General features: G+C 33.3%; 4 protein-coding genes and 1 non-coding gene across 5 annotated transcripts; 3 read left to right on the forward strand and 2 right to left on the reverse strand.

Moving 5' to 3' along the window:
• Positions 1-95: 95 nt before the first annotated feature.
• On the reverse strand, positions 96-2,277 carry LOC18614151 (uncharacterized). The gene is made up of 2 exons (XM_088806175.1): positions 2,085-2,277; positions 96-454 (listed from the first exon to the last, which is right to left on the reverse strand). Exons 1-2 carry the CDS (start codon positions 2,199-2,201, stop codon positions 341-343), a joined length of 231 nt encoding a protein of 76 aa, XP_088662301.1. The 5' UTR covers positions 2,202-2,277; the 3' UTR covers positions 96-340.
• Positions 2,278-3,514: 1,237 nt separating this feature from the next.
• LOC18614152 (uncharacterized) lies at positions 3,515-5,691 on the forward strand. The gene is made up of 3 exons (XM_007051767.3): positions 3,515-3,857; positions 4,438-4,492; positions 5,088-5,691. Exons 1-3 carry the CDS (start codon positions 3,630-3,632, stop codon positions 5,423-5,425), a joined length of 621 nt encoding a protein of 206 aa, XP_007051829.1. The 5' UTR covers positions 3,515-3,629; the 3' UTR covers positions 5,426-5,691.
• A 257-nt stretch (positions 5,692-5,948) lies between these two features.
• On the forward strand, positions 5,949-6,020 carry TRNAC-GCA (transfer RNA cysteine (anticodon GCA)). The gene has a single exon. It is a non-coding gene; the product is annotated as a tRNA-Cys (tRNA).
• A 243-nt stretch (positions 6,021-6,263) lies between these two features.
• LOC18614153 (serine/threonine-protein kinase BSK3) lies at positions 6,264-10,743 on the reverse strand. Its single transcript, XM_018129176.2, has 11 exons — positions 10,170-10,743; positions 9,837-9,926; positions 9,530-9,750; positions 9,275-9,410; positions 8,780-8,913; positions 8,590-8,695; positions 8,252-8,337; positions 7,914-8,102; positions 7,588-7,740; positions 7,237-7,350; positions 6,264-6,937 (listed from the first exon to the last, which is right to left on the reverse strand). The coding sequence occupies exons 2-11, from the start codon at positions 9,916-9,918 to the stop codon at positions 6,683-6,685; spliced, it is 1,476 nt and encodes a 491-aa protein (XP_017984665.2). The 5' UTR covers positions 9,919-9,926; positions 10,170-10,743; the 3' UTR covers positions 6,264-6,682.
• A 1,267-nt stretch (positions 10,744-12,010) lies between these two features.
• On the forward strand, positions 12,011-12,848 carry LOC18614154 (uncharacterized). Its single transcript, XM_007051769.3, has 3 exons — positions 12,011-12,185; positions 12,280-12,341; positions 12,431-12,848. The coding sequence occupies exons 1-3, from the start codon at positions 12,128-12,130 to the stop codon at positions 12,557-12,559; spliced, it is 249 nt and encodes an 82-aa protein (XP_007051831.1). The 5' UTR covers positions 12,011-12,127; the 3' UTR covers positions 12,560-12,848.
• The last annotated feature ends 5,477 nt before the right edge of the window (positions 12,849-18,325 follow it).

Raw genomic sequence — 18,325 nt, forward strand, 5'->3', positions numbered from 1 at the left:
CTGAGAATCCATGTCACGGGGGCATTCTCTTCCGTTGATTTAATTTGATTAGATTTTCATTTGCTAAAAGAAAATAAGGATGAAAGAACTTTACATGCTATGAAAATACTTATATTCAAAATATAAATTAGTATAAATATTAAACATTAAGGAAGAAAAATAATGAGGGACTGGCATCGAAATTCTTGCTTCAAAAGCTCTCTGTATGTATGTACACGATTCCAAAGGAAGCTTGGTCTCGTTCTCATTACATTTTTCGTGTATTCACAATGTCAATGACCAGAAAAACCTTAAAAACTCATAACTGCTTCCTTCAGTGTCCTATGGAATGGATTATTGACTATGGGTGCTCTTTTGCATTGCTGGAACTCACAGAACTTTCTTGATGTTCTTTCCTTGACCCAAGGATAAACTCTTTCAGAGAACTTTGTGCTGATAGTATGGCCTTCTTGATCTACAATGGAACATCATGTCAACAGAATTCCAAAAAGGTTGCAATATTCAGCGTGTGGAGATAAAATCAAATTCTAAAACAAAAATACGGATAACACAGCAGCAGAATACATGACAGCATCAGCAAATCCCCTTATTCCCCCCAAAAAGTTCACTTCTGATCACCACGTTTAACTAAGATCGTAATGATCAAGCCTCCTGGTTTCTTTTCTACAATCTACTTGTTGAGGATTTTGTTTTAGAATGGGGGATACCTCCTGATCCCCTTGTTTCTATCACATCCTGCTTTCTTTCTTTTAGCAGTCTTTTTTCCACGAACTCTAGCATTCAAGCTTAACAAACTAAAAGCAATTCATCTACATCTGGCATGCTCTAAATAATGAAACTCAATAGGAGGCAAAGTAAAATTTATGCCCACATTGAGAGATTTGGACTACATATGCAGCTAAAAGAAATAGGAGTTGTGGACTCTATGGAAACAGAGGAAGTAACAAGTTAAAACATAAAAAGCCCAGAAATTACAAGCAGATGGGAACTTAGGACGATTAGAACAACTTATGTACAAGAGATAAAATATTAGACGCCCCAGTTACATTTGACAAGATTCTAGCAGCCAACATTTTACCAACTAAAAACTTGCTCTATGCAAGCCAAAACTATAAACTAATAAAGGCTACCTTACAGGTGAAATAAAGAATATTGTCAGACTTCTAACTTCTCGCAAATAAAGAATGCATCTGCATTCTTAAGTTGTAACATAGACCCCATAAGAAAGTATTTCAACTGCATATAATCACATCAAAAACATTCAGTTCCACCGTCTAAGAACTCTTTCTTGTGATATTTATGTCTGTTTAGTTGTTAGCATCCTATCCTGCATAGAAGTGGTTAAACTCTTCAACTAGCCAGTTCAATCCTTCAGTGTTAATTATTTCATTTCTTTTGAAATTTTGATGAACTTTGCAGTTTACGTCCATCTAGCAATTCATCATTATTTGTTATAATTCTCCACGCTAAATTTTAAAGTAGAACTTGTGCATCAAACCATCCCCCTCTCCAATCACCCCCCATACCGAAACATAGAGGGTTCTCTTCTTCCTAATGAAGGGTGCATTTGTCACTGGTTCTGGCACCTAAACAATTTCAGAATTCCTATATAAGATCATAATTTATAAATACATTCACCACTCCTTTTTACAAACTAGAATCGACCACTCAACCATCTTAACATTGTTATTCACTAACAATATTAGAATGTTTTCAGCTTATTTCAAGACTGTGGAACATCATAGACCGCAAATCATGGGTAACGATACCACTTTCTTGCCAATTGCCTTCCAAAGTAGGCAAGAAACAACGATCTGGAGGCTCCAGCTTCCAATTTTTTTACTCATAAAGACTGATTCCTGACTAGACAACATCACTAGACCAAACCCACAAATAAGAACCCCAAAAGGGAAGCTTCAATCTCTATACGAAAAGGCAACAAACAATCGATGAAAAACACACAAAAAAAACTTAAAAGAATGAACTTTAAATGATGCCCTTATCCTCAAGGATGAAAACCCAAAGTTTGGACTTTGAAAGGCTTTGTCAGCAAAACAATTGGAAAAAGAGTAGACGAGACTTACTGGGTCGAGAACATTGGGTTCGGGGCCATAGTCAGCGGTTAAGAGGAAGTAGGAAGCAGTAGCAGTAGCCACCATGGTAGTCCTCCTCACCAACTTGTCTGCTCGAGGGTTCATCATTTCCTAATCATCAAAATACAACTATGATAGTATTTGGTTTTGGTTTATTTCAGAAGGTTACGGTAGGCTTTCCAAGGACCAAATTCCAAGGTTTTATAAAAAAATAATGTATTTTTTCACTAATATTTATATTTATTATAACTACTAACTTATGTTTAATCCAATTTATTTTCTTAATGGTATGATATATAATATATTTTATACTTATTTTTACAATTAAAAATATCAAATTAAAAATCATAGCATAATTGCACAATATTTTACCTTTTTTATAAGAAATATTATCTTATTTTACCTATTCTTCCTTATTTTCGTTAAGACTTTCCAAATAATGCATCTTAAAAGATAAGCAATTATCAAAATCTTTTACTGTTAACAATTTTTAAAAAATAAAATTGAATATTAATGTATAATTTTATTTCATAATTATTGGTCATAACAATCTTTGTAATTAAGAGTTATTATTAATTACTACATTTCATATCTCTATTATTTTAATAAAAATTTACTAGAACCACATAGCTTGAAATAGTAGAAGGTTAATATAATTCAATAGATATTTTAATAAAAATATGAATCTTAATAGTACTTAATTGGTTTTGGTTTTTTTGTACGAGTTATCTATCACGAGTAAATATATTTGGTTTAAATTTGATTAAAATAAAAAATTAATACCTTATATTGATAATAATTTATATGAAATTTAAAAAATTTACACAATCATTATCTATTAACTTTATATTATATTAGTCAAAAATAAATTTACTATAAGTACCACCTTTTCAAGAATTATTTCATATTTTTCAGTTTAATGCTTTTGTAATAAAATAAATTAAAAAAATTAACTTGACAGATTATTAATTTTAAGGAAAAATATCCAAATTTTTTAAATTTTAATCAAAATTTCATACAAATTCATTAATTTTCAAAATAAATAATAAAATTTAAAAATATAAATACCATTAATAAAATATATAAAAAAATTAATTTTTTTTCTCAAACAATGTGATAAGCCATTTTTACTTAGGGAGCACCAGATCCATACTCCCAAAGGCTTGAAAATTTATTTTTACAAAAAATTAAAAATATAATTTATATAATAATAAATTTTAAAATTAATAAACAATAAAAATATTTTTTTAATATTATTATATTATTAAATTAAAAAAACAAAAAATATTTTTTTTAAACGAATTATCCATTTTGCTGACTAATAAACTCACATAAAATTATGAATAAAATTTAAAAAATTCTATCTATTTTACCCTTAATTTTACAGATTTATGTTTGATGTACTTTCTTAATTAGTTAAAGCTTAGAGAATTATAGCTATTTTACCCTTTCTTTGCTTCTCTTTCCTCTCTCCGTTTTATAATTTGTTAAAAGGAAGACGCAGCCTTCAATGTCCTTATAATCTTGAACTGAGAAATGGAAGAGCCAAAGGCAGCCCAGAACCCACCACCGATCCAAGATCCAAACCCACCAGCCGCAGCCCAAACAGGCCCTCCTCCTCCGCAACAACCACCACCGTCTACTGCACCAGAACAGCCAGCTGGCAAGAAAAGACCTCCAGAAACCAGCAATGACCAACTCCAACACTCCGAGTATCACAAGATGCGCCTTATCCTCAGAGATCTCCGTCCTCATTTCATCGAGGTACACTTCCTAATTTGTTTCATTTCTGGGTTTTGGTTTCTTTTCCTTTTGCTGTATGTTGATATAAAAGAAGAAAAAAAAACCCCATTTGGTGATCAAGTTTCAGTTTTCAGAGCTGGCCTCCCCATTTACTTCTCCAACTAAATATGTGGCAGTATAATTGAGTTATAATTGTTCAAAATTTTTTATTTTGGATTCTTAGGTGTTCCCATTTTGTGCTTTCTTCTTCAAGTGACCTTATCGTGTTTGGTTTGTGAAAATTTGTTAATTTTGTATCATCTTTATGTTTTTTTAACTGAGGGTAGTTGTTCAAGTTTACATTGTGATCCTTTGCTCCATGTTCGATTAGCATAGGGTGGACAAAGTAAAGGGAGGATCCTTCACATTTGTCCTTATAGTGATTGATTTGCCTGTTATTTTATTTTAATTTTTGTTCTTTGGCTATTCTCACTGAAGAATCATGTGTGCTTGAAATAGTTTCATCACTCTGGGTGCATGAATGAATTATTTTGGGTTTTTTATTGCTCTATATCTATGGAACATCTTGTTGATATGATATGGATGTGTACGTTCCTTGAAGGTGCTTCGAACTCCTGATTTTCGAAATTGCAAGGCCGCCGATGAAATTAGAGAAAGTAAGCTCATCGATATGCTTTTTTAAGTTTTGCAACTGTAGGCATGGTGTATTCCTCATTTCAATTCATCTATGGCTTGGTAACTGTTGCAAATTACAAATCTTCATGGAATTGATCCGTTTCTGCTATCTATTGGCTTCGCCAGTAGGAAAAGAAAGGACGAGCATCTCCTTAGTTTGTTTTCCACCTATTAACTATGATCATCTTTGAGTCTTTCATGTTAAATTACAATCAGTAAAACTGTTAAAGGGTTGCATGAAGAAACTTCAATTTGACTTGGCTGACTACTCTGAAACCTCACCTGACTTGATTAATCTGCCTGTTAGACAAGCTTAAAACTTAGGAACTGATTCACCCAAAAGCTTAACAGCCAAAGCATCTTGAGCTGGGCAATCCTAACTTTCACATTAAGTTCCGGAAGTCAGGTTGACCTCAAATTATTATTATTTGCAGTTGACTGGTTGCTAATGGTCAAACATTTTGTCATAGAACAACTTCTATAAAATGAGCTCTCTTTGCTATATCACATGGTGCATAAGTTATTTATGTTGGGTTCATGATTTGCATTTATGTGTTTCAAACTTGTGAAATGCAGAGGTGAAGCTTTTGATGGAATTGTACAAGCAGATGCCAGCTGGAACTGTCCCCACAGAGAAATGTAATAATGCAGCAGATGAAACTGGAATGAAGCAGAAGCCAGAAGAGCAGCCTCAAGTTGTTCAGCCAGCAGTATCATCTGAAAATAAGACATTCCAGTCAAGTAATGTCTCTGATAAGCAACAATCTGAAGATGGTGAAGCTCCCAAGACGTATATTGTCGGAGGGTCAGCTTTTGGATGGAACTTTATCACCTTTGCAGGGAGCAAACCTGTTCATTATGGAGTAACAAAGGAATCATTTCGAAGTGCTCAAGCAACATTACGGGGAGAGTGAACTCTTTCTGGCATGTAGTGGTGGCCAAATAACGCGTTAACAGCAAATGCTTTTGGAGCTCTACCTTACTATAGACATCAAGGGATTATCATTTGTATAATGATTGTAGTAAAACATATTAGGGTTTTCAAGGGATCTGTAAGTCTGAATTCTCACATTGCTTGATACTCTTGTCATCTTTCTAATCCAAGTTTCTTTCAAGAAAAAAAAGAAAATAGGGTGTCATTGACATCTAGTGAGAAATAAAACTAACAGATCTCCAACAAGTAATGATCTTTACTCTTTTTTTCTGCTTTTATTAAATGGGAGATGCAAACTTTGCAAGTAGAGGTGCAATATGCATATACTTCAACGGGTTTCAACCCTGTTGGCCCCAATGTTAGAAAATGATATGAGTTTTTGTTAAAGAATTACTAAAATAGGTATCTTCATAACAGTTACAACTTCCCTGCATAGGGTTGAACAGGTAGGAAATAATTATTCTCTACAAATTTGTTGAAAACTTACAACTTTCCGGCAAATAGGGTCCATAGCTCAGTGGTAGAGCATTTGACTGCAGATCAAGAGGTCACCGGTTCGAACCCGGTTGGGCCCTCTATATTCTCCTACTTTTGATTGCAAAGCAACTTTAATTAGTAGCTTTACAATGCAAAATTTTTTGTCAAGCTTCTTGATTGAAAAAATCCATCATTCGTCATGAGAACCATGCTTCGTTTGTTACCAGCACCAAGCAAAGAGGCAGAGAGATTAGTGCATCAAACAGAGTTTGGTCTCTAAAACCACTGATTTCATTACCAACACATTGAAAAGCATCCTATCTATACAGAAAATTACAAGCTTGTGAACAACTTTTGCTCTCATTCTCTTTTCTGAAAAAGGTAACACGAGGGGAAGAAAATGTTTCTCCGCTCCCAATCAATGTGACAGGGAAGAATTTGTTACATAACATGCACAACTGATCAAACCGAACAAAGAATGAAAGAACTCCCACATACTCAAAAGGAAAATAAACAATTAAAAAAGCGAAAGAAACCAATGACTACAACCCTGTCCAAATGCTTTGTCCAGAAAACCTCAACCCCATGATGCTCTCATGGCATTCTCCAGGGTAAAATAATTGCTTTTGTGCGGCTGAATTATGGACTGAATGAGACGTGGTTGCACGGTCTTCGTGGATTCCCAAAATCAATGCAAGGCAGTCATCTCCACAAACAAAGCACTGCAGTTAGGAGATTCACAGTCTGCATGTCACCCCGTTTACTTTTGCCCAGCTGCTGAGTTTCTCTTGGCTTCAAGAGTTGCACCCTCCTTAAGTGCTGTTTGTGCTTCATTCTCCATTCCAAGAGCAGCAAGTGCAGTAGCCTGAAGATAGGAAGCTATGTGCCATACAGGGGAAATGACTTGCGCTTGCATTGCATCATTTAGAGCTTCTTGAGGCATGTCATTAATGAGATGACACAAGCTACGCCGTGCAAAAACAGTCGGAGACACCATAGTACCAACATCAATGAACTGCTCATTTATAGAGAAAATGTCAGCAGGTTTCTAAGAACAACATGCATATGAAGTATCGAGAAAACCTAACAATCAAAAAAAGGAGAAAAACTAAATTATTTTTAAAAAATCTTTGATATATTATATTAATGTAAAACAGAAAAGAACATATAGCACTTTAGATGCATGCCATTCATAAATAAAGGTTGTGGAATCTGCACAAGTAAAAAAAGAATATTCAAAAGGATAGCATGTACAAAAATTATAATGGAAGTCACAAGTAATGTTCTTTAAAATGACATAAAAATTAACTAAACCTGAGTGTAACACTCAATTGCTTCTTTAAAGTCTTTCTGCCTGAAAGCAGTATCACCCTTTTTCTTTGAATTCAAGGTTTCCTGCATTTGGTCAGTCCACATTTGGAAGGATAGCTGCAGGAAAACGGAACAACTGTTTCAGAAACAATGGCAAACAAGTGCTCTGCATGTTAGGCAGAGACCAAACAAGATATAAAGGAATACCAAGCAGTTGCAATTAAAGGAAATTTAAAACAGAAGCACAGCGAAGAATAGAAAATTTGATTATTACCTACAATGTGAGCAAAACTGTAACTGGTATTGCAATTAAAGTGAGAGAGAGGGTAAAAGACAAGCTAAGTGGACACAAACCTCATTTGCTACTCCTTCATCATCTTTGTATCCAAGTTTCTCTAAGATCTCATGTATAGCAGTCAAGTCCCCTCTTGAGCAAGCCTCTGCAACTGGGGATAGAGGAGTGAAGGAAGCACTGTTTTGGATACCCATTAAGACATGTGAAGGAACCTACATAGGAAGGGAAAGAATAACTCAAAAAACTGCAGTCTTTTTTGCTCTTTTTCTTAGTAATGCATGGACCTTGGTGGAAAAAAAGATTTCTGAATCAAACTCCAATGCTACTGCTCAACCATCTTACTCACATGTGAAAGTAACTGATGGGAAAAAGGAAAACAACTTACCTCAGTTTCCTTCTGAAGGGGTGTCAAAGCAGCAACTAAAGATTTAGGATTCGGCCGCTCTCTGGGTTCATACTGCAAACATCTAGAAGCCAAACGAACTAGCTCCATTCCATCAGTATCAGAAAACTGCCCTTCCAAGCAGGAATCAGTTAACATCTGAAGATTTCTGTCTCGTATCAAGTCAAGGGCCTGGCACAAAATGCTTAGGCATTAGAAATCAAGGTGAAAGGTATTAAAATGTCCATGTCATGACAACTTCAACAACGATAAACATTCCAGCATGTCCAGATGAGAAAAGAAACAATACCAATGATTATTTTCAGAAAGAAGCAACTTACATGGCTAGGAGGGATATGTTTTCCACTGAGAAGATCAAGCAGAAGAGTGCCAAAGCTATATATTACACTTTCTGACGTAACTCTTCCTACGTACCAAAAATAAATGTGAAACATAATCTTGGATTATTCAATGCATCAAGTACTAAAGTTGTGCCAGACAAATCCACAAGCAGGTTAGCATCTTAATGAACACTTAAAATCATGATGAAATGATATCATAGAGTTAAATCTAAATATAACCATGCTAAATAGGGAGACATGGCTAGAATTTCATTGAGCTGTTATCCAACAACAACGAAGTAGAATACATTGCATAAAAATATCCATAATGTAAATACCCGTTCTCAAATATTCAGGAGGAGTAAATGCCAAATTTGTACTGTAGCTTTTTCCATCTCTACTGTTTTTCATCAGACCGAAGGTTGAAAGTCTTGGATTTTCATCCTGCAAAATTCTAAATTATAAATAGAGGAATCATATAAAATTAGCAACCAAAAATTTTCAGACAACCAGATAATTAATTATTACTTCATCAAATAAAACTCTGTAAGCATTGAGATCGTGATATAGCGCACGCCCTTTGTTTGTGCAGTATTCTAAAGCTTGTGCAAGATGGAGTACAACCCTTAACCGCATGGCCCATTTCATTGGTTGTGTTTCCCCTGATTCAGTCAAGTAAATAAATTATTCCAAACACTTTTTCATTTTGGGACAGCATCCAGGACACATAACTTTATACGGCTAACTAAGCCATATAACCCTAAAAATGCAACAAAGAAAAAGCAATAATGAATCAGACAGCAGAACATGAACACCAGTGATATGTACAAAGTACAAACTTCCCGGCTCTACATTAACTTAGATAATCTATTTGTTTACATGGAAGCATATTACCAACAGATATTAGAAACCAGTTATCATTGGTTAAATACATCAGCTATACTAAGGGCCAATTGCAGGAACTAATTTTATTAGATATCCAATCATAACATATAAAAGTACAGACATAAGGATAAGCCTTACAATGAAAAAGGTGTTTTGCAAGTGTCTCATTGGGCATGTACTCTGCCACAAGCAACCGCTCATCACCTTCACAACAACAGCCAAGCAAATTTGCCAATCTATTGTTGCGTAGCTGACCAACTGATCTTGCTTCCTCCTACAGATGCAGAAGAAAATAGCCCAAGTTACGATCATAGGCATACGAAAACTAATGCACTTGATTACTACTAATAAAGAAATGCAACGAAAGCTCAGCTAAGTGCAAACCATATTTACCAAAAATTGTCGCGAATCAGGCCAAGCCATCCTGTTGAAACGTTTAACAGCAATTCTCCTCTGATTCTCCAACTTCCCTTTATAAACAACATTAGGAGCCTTCTCACCGTGCTCAGAAACGATATTCTCCACCGCAAATCCAGATGTTGCATTCTTGAGTTGCTCCAACGTGAACTCACGAAACACAGGCAAGTGATCAACCTCGCTCTTCTCCTCATTCTCTGCAACAAAGTTAATCGATTTAACCAACCATTATGATTCTCGGCAATCAAACCAACTACCAATGAAAAATTACAATTATACCCACCAACATCAGGGGCTTCTAACACTGCTGCTTTGAACTGTGAATCCCAGCAACATGGTGTTAACTTAGAGCACTGACACCCCATCTCAGAAACTTCATAAACCCAAAAATTATTAATTAAATCGTTAAATTCAAGCGTTAATTATCAAAAGCTGAATTGGAGCAGTATTCTCTACTTCAATTTATACCAAACAAATATTGGATAAATTTGCAGGGCATTTAAATTCTGGAACAGAATTCCTATTAAGGAACTTACTTAAAATAGGAGTAATAATAAATACGAGCAGGCAAATAAAGAGAGAGAGAGAGAGAGAAGAGAAAGATTAACTGAAATACCTCAAAAAGCGGTTCCTCTTTTCCGAGTCAACTCAGTTTCACTGACGCTTCTTCTGATTTTTATCCTCGAACCAATCAGATTTATCCTTGTCTGGATCAAATCAAACTCCACTTTTACAAGATCCACCACATTTCTCGTCCCCCTTCTCTCAAATCACAATCAAACTCATACCGAAAATTTTCAGATTCCTGTCTCCTATGTATCCTCGATCCAACAAATACTTACTGGAGTATTAAACTTTTTAATTTCTAAAAATAAAAAATAAAAACGTAATTATTGGGAACCCAAAAGAATCAAATCGTGATCGACAATTCGACATCAAACAATATCCGAAAATCTGAGAACGTTGATTGATAAAAATAGAGATGAGATGGAGATCAGATTCATGAACAGGGACAATTAAAATCTTTTTTTGTTTGGGGACTCAGTTGTTTGTTTAGAGTGAATAATCTACCGACATGTCACGAATTTTTATTCAAAGCCCTAGAGTCTGGTTATTATTTTAAGCGAATTTTTAAAGGCAAGTGTGTTGGAATAATTATTGACTGGGCCTAAAAAATATATTTTTGATTTGAATAAAATTTAAACTGGAACTTCCTTTTAAGTTTCTAATTTAAAATATTTATATAAATTAAAAATCTGGCACCGTTGGTGATTTGGGATTGACATGGATGGGACTGGAAGTGGTCTCCGTCAGAGAACAGATCCAGTTTTTCTTCTTTCTTTTCTTTTTTCCCCTTTAAAGTCTTTCAGAGAGAGAGAATAACGTCTTTCATCATTCCATGGCTCCCGCCGTAATCATTTCAATTTGCGGACTTTAATTAGCTTCATGCGGCGCCGTTTGGTTTGCATGTTTTACCTTTCTCCGTTGTTGGAGGTGTTCGATCAGCGGGACCCCTTTGAATCTTTCTTTGTCGAGACAGTATCGGGTATGAACTGTTCAAAGGAAAGTTGTATCGAATTATATAAGCCAATGGACAGTTTTTTCCCCCTTTTTTTCTTTAAATTAAATCTCTTCCTTCCATTTTAAACAAGATAAGATAATAATATATCAATAAAATAATATTTTAATTAAATTTTTTATATATAAAATATATGCCCATATCATTGAATTAAATATTTACAATATTTTAAACATATCAAATTTTTATTATGTTAATTTAATTGTAAATCGTAAAATGAAAAGAAAATACCCGACATCAAAATTTAAGGATTTCAATCTAATAGAAAAAAATTAGACCGAATAATTTTTGACACAATTTGCTAAATGCAACAACAATTTAACTAATTTGGATTTGTATAATTGTGTCTTAATCATATTAATAAGTTAATTTACGTTGCTCAACATATTCGTTTCATTTAAATTTATTTATTAAATTATTAATATTTTAAAAATATTTAAAGCAATTTATTATTCTTATTAAATCAACTAACTAACTTTATTCAAGTAAGTTAATTCTATGATGTCTATTAGGTAGATTTTATTCAAACATGTTAATTGTATCATATCATTTGACTCATAATAAATGCGCTGCGTTTGTATCAAGGACTTTAATATGATTAATTAATTATATCTTATTTATATCAATTCATTTATCTGTTAAATTATTAGTTCTAGATCACAAGATTATAACATCCTAGTATGAATTATTAACCCTTGAAAAAACAATAAAACAAATTCATTGCATAAGTAGTTAAAGAATCTTAACCCGGCCCAATATCAATGAAGATATGGGCCCATGATCCACAAGCAGGTCAAAAGGACATCAGCCCAAAAGGAGTTTTAAATTTATCTGTCGCGGGTGCCCAACGAGATATAAAATAAAGTTTTGAGGCAAAAGTGAGATATCGCGAAAATACAAGCATTTACTGCTTAAAAATTGACTCAAGTTTGGGTTAGGGTTTAAGCAAAGAGGAGGAAGAACAATCAAGTCCGAGGCGGTGCCAACAGGAGAAGATGTCGAAGAAGAATAATTTAGCTCGTAGAAAGAAGCAGCACGAGTTCGATCTCCAAAGTACCAAATTCGTCATGTTTCTTCCCTCTTGATGCCTCATTTGATTTATTTACTTCAGTGATTTATGATTGTGTATTTATTTTTGGCAATTTAGGAGAGAAGGCAGAGAAAGAAAAGCAGGCTAAGAAGCTTCAAGCAAAGAAGAATAAGATGAAGGTAAGAGTCTTTTATAATTTCGTTAGTTAATAAAATTTTTTGGTTGATTTATTGATATATTTTATGGGGTATTTCTAAAATTTAATTAGGTTGATGGGAGTGAGAATAAAAAGAAGAAAGGTGGAAGTGGGTTTCAAGTAGGGAAGAGAAAATTGAAGACCAAGTTGACAGAAGTGGCAAAAGCTAAAGCAGCTCAAGCTATGGAGCTTGACAAATGAAGGTTCCTGTAATAAAATTTTGAGCTTCACGGTTTTTGTGATTTTAATGGGAATATATATATATATATATATATTTATTATTTATTTCTGTTAAATTTTGCTTATTGAGATTAAAGTATATGTTAGCTTGAGAATTTTTGATAGTGTGACAGCATGATTTATAATGAATCTGTTTTAGCTGACGAATTTTCTTATTAAGATAAGTATGTGTTGGAAAACATGGCTAAAGAGGCAACATGATCTCATATCCAGCCTTTGTTGTCTAATGGGAATATTTGCTTTCCTTCAATCATTTTTTTTAGAGCTGAGAAATTTGTTGGATTTGGTAATGTGTGAGACTGCAATATTTATTTTATATCAATACATGATGGGAAGGCAAGAAGATTGTTGAGGATCAAGAAAAGTTGACTCTTTGTTAGGATCTATATATATATATATGAGTGTGAAAAATATTATGCTGGATACTAGAAGAAACTCCTTGGATGGCTGTTTCTAATGTTGTAGATTATGAATGTGAGATGATTTTCTTATGTTGGTTAATGAATCTGTTTTGGCAGACCAATTTTCTTACTAAGATAAATATGTTATTGGTTTGGAATACATGGTTAAAGAGACAACATGATATCTTATCCAGCCTTTGTTGTCTGATCGGAATATTTGCTTTTCTTGAATCATTTTTTAGAGTAGAGAAAATTTTTTGATATTGTAATGTGTTAAGACTGCAAAATTTATATCGTATCAATACATGATGGTAAGGCAAGAAGGTTGTAGAGATCACAAAAAGGTGACTCTTTGTTAGGATCCATTTGTATATATAAGTGTGGAAAATATTATGTTGGATGCTAGAAGAAACTCCCTGGATGGCTTGCTTATAACCAAGCCACTAAACTCTTGTTGGGTTTCAATGAGGAAATGCTTACAGTTTCAGTGTTACACAAAACACTTACGTTCCCTTGTGCCTTGCCACCTGATGACCCAAACGGGTCTTATTTATTGACATGAAGTGTGCCTATCTATTCTATGCAGTTGTTCTGCATAGTGAAGTCAGAAGTCCAGGTTAATGCTACATCAAGGGAAAGGTGCTATGGTCGGATTGCCCGGTGATGTGTTGATGCTTGGTTGTATAACTATGTTTTGGCTATGCTCAAGCCTATGTTTAAGCTGATAAACAGGTTTATTGTCGGAAGTGCTAAGACAGATGTGTGTTTCCTTTGCAGTGAAGTTTTTGGCCGACACATTGTGCAGGTTGGCATACTTCCTTGTGAATTTCTTTATGCCAGCTTTTAGTAAATTTGGCTAGCTATGGCTTGGAGAAGTTCAATTGCATGTTTGTGATGTTAAATGGTAATAGCTAGACATGATTGCTACCGGTACACGATGATTGATTCAATTGATTCCAATCGTGCTTTTACCAGGGATAAGCATTTGACTCCACTACACCGAGTTTATCACACAAATTAATTCTCAATTTGTAATCTAAATTAATAATTATCATTAATAATCGATAAATATTTATTAATTAATTTATAATTTGATTAATATTTTCACTACACAGGCTCATGAAGCATGTACAAGAAGCAAAGTTAGCAAGCATCCCCTGTTCCCCGATCTCCTGCAACTAGCAGCCAAATGCATAATTGTACTGTAAAAAGCCCATTTCAAAAAATTGTCTGCTGATGGTCTTCGATATTTCAATAATGATGAAGAAGGCCACTTATTGCAGTCAAGTTATTATTTATTAATGCCTGCCTGCTGCTCTGTGTCATCATATTTCTCTGCTTGCCTGGTGGGTTTCGTAATGCACCGTACTGGGCCTTGAAATTTGTAAACCCCTGCCCTTCCTGCCACAAGATTATTCAATGCAAACACTGCTGTCCTTTACCGGTTTACCCTGCTTAATTAGGCACGAGGAAAATGAAAAATGAAAGAAGAAAAGGGGTGGTACCATGGTGGAAATATAATTTTCTTACAAAGCTTTGATTATAAGTTTTGTGCCTTAAAACCAGCATTTTGTATCAAATTATTGAACTGGATGAGGCAGGAAACACAATCTAACAAGCTTGATTAACCATGTCAATCTTTCGAAGCTCTTTTACTTCCTCTATGACAATTATATTTCAGGTTAGGTGAAATTTCAGTGCTCGAGAGGCGATGCTTGGCCTTAAAAAGGGAAAAAAGAAACAGTGTACTAATTGTCCTGAGTCATGACACTGGTACTAAAGTGTCTGGACGTGCCGACTACATATGCTAAGTTTCACAACTTGAACCAATTTCACTGTTCTAGTTCTTGTTCTCATTTTTTCTTTGACTGAAATCTGACCAAAAATAAAAGGCCATACAATACCTTTTTTTTTCTTTTTGTTTTTTAATTGAATTAGAGGAGAAGAAGAAGAAGATGAAGATTACAGCAAGTAGTGGGTGTCAGACAGACAGGTATGATTTGTGAAGTAGTGCATCAATAAATTTTCTAGTACAGTAAATGGAGGATGTAGGCATTTGCAAATGAGTCAACTTTAGTCTATAGAGAATAGACAAAAGCCACCAACAGGTCGTATTTTGTCTGGGGATCCGTTTACGCTTTGTCAACATCACCAAACCACCTTCTCCTACTAATAAATAAGCATTTTCTCGTCAAATTAGATAAATTTACATATCTTTCACATAAGATCATTAGCTTAAAAAAAATGGGTTTTTTATTTGTTATTTGAAGGACAATTTCTTTGGCCTCAAATTTTGCCATTTGTCCTGCTAAATTATGTCTTCTTTTTACCTTTAAATCAATCATAGGCATCCAAAGTCCTTCATAATTATGATTAAAGTTGAAATGTTCAAAGTGTGGGCCGTTATGAATTTGCAACCTCTTGACTTGAAACTTACTATCATTAGATATTTTTCTTTAGATTTCAACTTCATAAACAACTATCAGGTCATTGTGCATAGTTTAGCTGATAGCTATATTTCCTCTTTAAAAAAGATATTGTGTCTACTTTGCTTAAAACATGTGAATTTAGTGGCACCGACCCTCTAACCCAAATCATCATCATCTTTTAAGCATGGGGTATAAGATTCCACAAGCTCTTAATCCATAAATAGTTGTCGAGAAATCGAAACATACCCAAAAAAAAAAAAGAGAATTACTAATTTAATTTGCAAAATACACAAAGAAAAAATAAAAAATAAAAAGGGCGTGTAACTTCAAAGGACTAGGAACTCCACTGTAGAGGCATACATCATAGCTCGAGGTGCTTTCTTGTGGTTCATGATCCTGAGTTTGTCCCATATAAAGTAATATTCTAATCTTATACTTAAAAAGGGGTTACATTAAACTAATCATACAAAATAATTAATGATATCAACTCTCTACTGCCCCGACATGCTTTGACTTTGTCGCCACATGGGAAGTCAACCTTGACCCATGAATTAAAAAAAAAAGAAAAATAACATTAAAAAATACAACACTAAACTTCGACAATGTGTCATAATTGGGTATATTTTATTATTTGTATAAATATATTTAACTGTCTTTATTAATTAAAAAAATGTACCAAAATTGAAATCTTGCACACAGAGGATAACCCAAGTAGGGGAGGAAAGAGACCTCTTACGAGATGTTCTTCTCTCCGGGCAATAAATACGCCAAAAATATTCAAGACTTTGAGGTCATCTTCTTGTCTAATATTTGTGGGCTCCTGTCCCTCCAAGTGGGGAAGAGGGGCCTGTGGGTCAGCTACCAAATAGATAGAACGAATTACCAAGTCTTAGTAAAGAAGTACTCAGTTTTTTTTTTTAAATGAAGAAATTAGTATATGTTTATAGTGCTATGAATCATAGTATCTAATATAAATAGACATTATTAATGGAAAAGAATCTAACAAAGAGAATGACAGCATCTGGTTTTTTCTTATGAAACTTGCCTTAGACTAATAGAGTACTTGTTTGATACTATTCTTATAAAAGTAGTAGAGTTTATATTTAATGTTTAATTATAGAATACAATCTTATAAATATGTAAAGATAAAAATTTATTTTTTTTAAATTATAAATATTCAATTTTTATTTTTTTAATAAAATCATGATAATTTTTAATTTTATTGTTAATGTACAATTTGTACACTGACAACATAATAGATATATATATCCTTTTATAAATTATCTCATCTTGTCAAAATACTTTATTAAATTTTATTAAAAAAATATATAGACAGATTGTAATACGTTAAAGTTATTTTTACATGTTATTAGGGTCTAACTTAAAAAAGAAAATTGTGGCATGGCCTTGATTTTGCATGAAATATTATTTGCTTTGATTTTAACCAAACGAATGAACCATGCGTCGAGCACGGGGGGGTGACGTTATCACTGCCTCGGGATAGATATTTTTAGGCTGATGGTCTACACACAGAGCAATGTTAGTGGTAACAGAGAAAGGTCACATGCAAACAAGGCTCGCCCTCTTCTCGCCCCTTGGCTCAATCCCCATCTTCATTTGTCATCGTGCCTTCCACGCGCTCCTATTGGAAGGACCACTTTCTTTTGTTTTCCATTTTTCTCTTTTACTTACTATCTGTCACAACAAAATTATCTATAACATTATTAAAAAGAAATCTCAAAGGGTCTTATTCTTCTTGCCACGTGTAAGGCTTTAAAGAAGGGATTTATTTTAAAGCTCTAACAGGGTGCCTTCAAGAAGGAGTTTTACAGCTCTAGCAAGTTTCCAAAACAAATTTTAAATTGCCCATGTGAGAGTAAAATTAAAAAATAAAAAATATTTTTTAACAATTTCATTAGAGTAAAATAGTAGACCTTGAACCAAAGAAAAAAAGAATTGATAGGAAACATGAAAAAAAAAAAAACATAAGAAGAAAATGAATTTACAATAAGTATCCACGAAATGGTTAGACTTTATTCTTTATTTTGAGTCTTTTCTAATAGAAAAAAATGAGAACAAAAATAAATAGAGTTAGACTCAATCTGAACAAAGGTTAAATTTTCGTAAAACACAACGACAACAACAAAAGTTCAATCTTAGGAAAAAAGATAGAGAAATATCTACAGCTTTTCTGTAATTCTACTTCCATTGTTTTAAAAGAGAAAAAAAGGTGCTGAGGCAAAGAGCGGTGCAGAGAGACCGTGTGCAAAGCACGAGTCATATTCTAGTAATATTAATCTAAAGAATTAATGACCCTTTTTAAGAATTGAACCAAAAATTACAATGTCAATGATTCTTATAAGAATTTAAATTAAAGATTTATATCTCATACATTATAATTATATTGATTTAAGGAGATATTATTATCTCATTAATGAATAAATTTTAAAATTTTAAAATAATTAAATATAAATACTTTTCTCATTAAATAATGAAGGTGATTTATGATTTTTCAAAAAGAAAAAAAACGAAACTAACAATTCAATTAAGAAGAAAGAGAACAGAGACTCCATGATTGAACTTGGTGATGATTTGAGCAATCTTTACAAATCCCCAATAGATTAAGTTAATTCGATGGAAAATGAAAGAGTAATTATCTTTAAGATAATGAGATATTATTATTTTTTATTTATAAAGTATGAAATACATGTGTAATGCATCAAATATAAAATTTTAAGTTAATAATAAATTTTTTTCTCACATTTTCAGCTTCCTTCTTATTAAACATAAAATGTTAATGATTTTTTTAATGGAAAAAAAGGACTGATTTAGAATTTAAATTAAAAATATGATGTAGTACAAAAAATGTAAAAAGGAAAGAGGAAAAGGTGCGGAAC

This window comes from Theobroma cacao, chromosome 1, assembly GCF_053813885.1.
Source record: "Theobroma cacao isolate CCN51 chromosome 1, ASM5381388v1, whole genome shotgun sequence".
Taxonomy (NCBI): domain Eukaryota; kingdom Viridiplantae; phylum Streptophyta; class Magnoliopsida; order Malvales; family Malvaceae; genus Theobroma; species Theobroma cacao.

Coding starts and splice junctions, on each gene's coding strand:
- LOC18614151 (XM_088806175.1), bottom strand. CDS start 2,201: ATGATGAACCCTCGAGCAGACAAGTTGGTGAGGAGGACTACCATGGTG. Junction 455..2,084: donor AACCCAATGTTCTCGACCCA/GTAAGTCTCGTC, acceptor GTTCCATTGTAG/ATCAAGAAGGCCATACTATC.
- LOC18614152 (XM_007051767.3), top strand. CDS start 3,630: ATGGAAGAGCCAAAGGCAGCCCAGAACCCACCACCGATCCAAGATCCA. Junction 3,858..4,437: donor TCCGTCCTCATTTCATCGAG/GTACACTTCCTA, acceptor CGTTCCTTGAAG/GTGCTTCGAACTCCTGATTT. Junction 4,493..5,087: donor CGCCGATGAAATTAGAGAAA/GTAAGCTCATCG, acceptor TGTGAAATGCAG/AGGTGAAGCTTTTGATGGAA.
- LOC18614153 (XM_018129176.2), bottom strand. CDS start 9,918: ATGGGGTGTCAGTGCTCTAAGTTAACACCATGTTGCTGGGATTCACAG. Junction 9,411..9,529: donor CTGATTCGCGACAATTTTTG/GTAAATATGGTT, acceptor CTGCATCTGTAG/GAGGAAGCAAGATCAGTTGG. Junction 8,338..8,589: donor TCCTGAATATTTGAGAACGG/GTATTTACATTA, acceptor TTTGGTACGTAG/GAAGAGTTACGTCAGAAAGT.
- LOC18614154 (XM_007051769.3), top strand. CDS start 12,128: ATGTCGAAGAAGAATAATTTAGCTCGTAGAAAGAAGCAGCACGAGTTC. Junction 12,186..12,279: donor GCACGAGTTCGATCTCCAAA/GTACCAAATTCG, acceptor TTGGCAATTTAG/GAGAGAAGGCAGAGAAAGAA. Junction 12,342..12,430: donor CAAAGAAGAATAAGATGAAG/GTAAGAGTCTTT, acceptor AAATTTAATTAG/GTTGATGGGAGTGAGAATAA.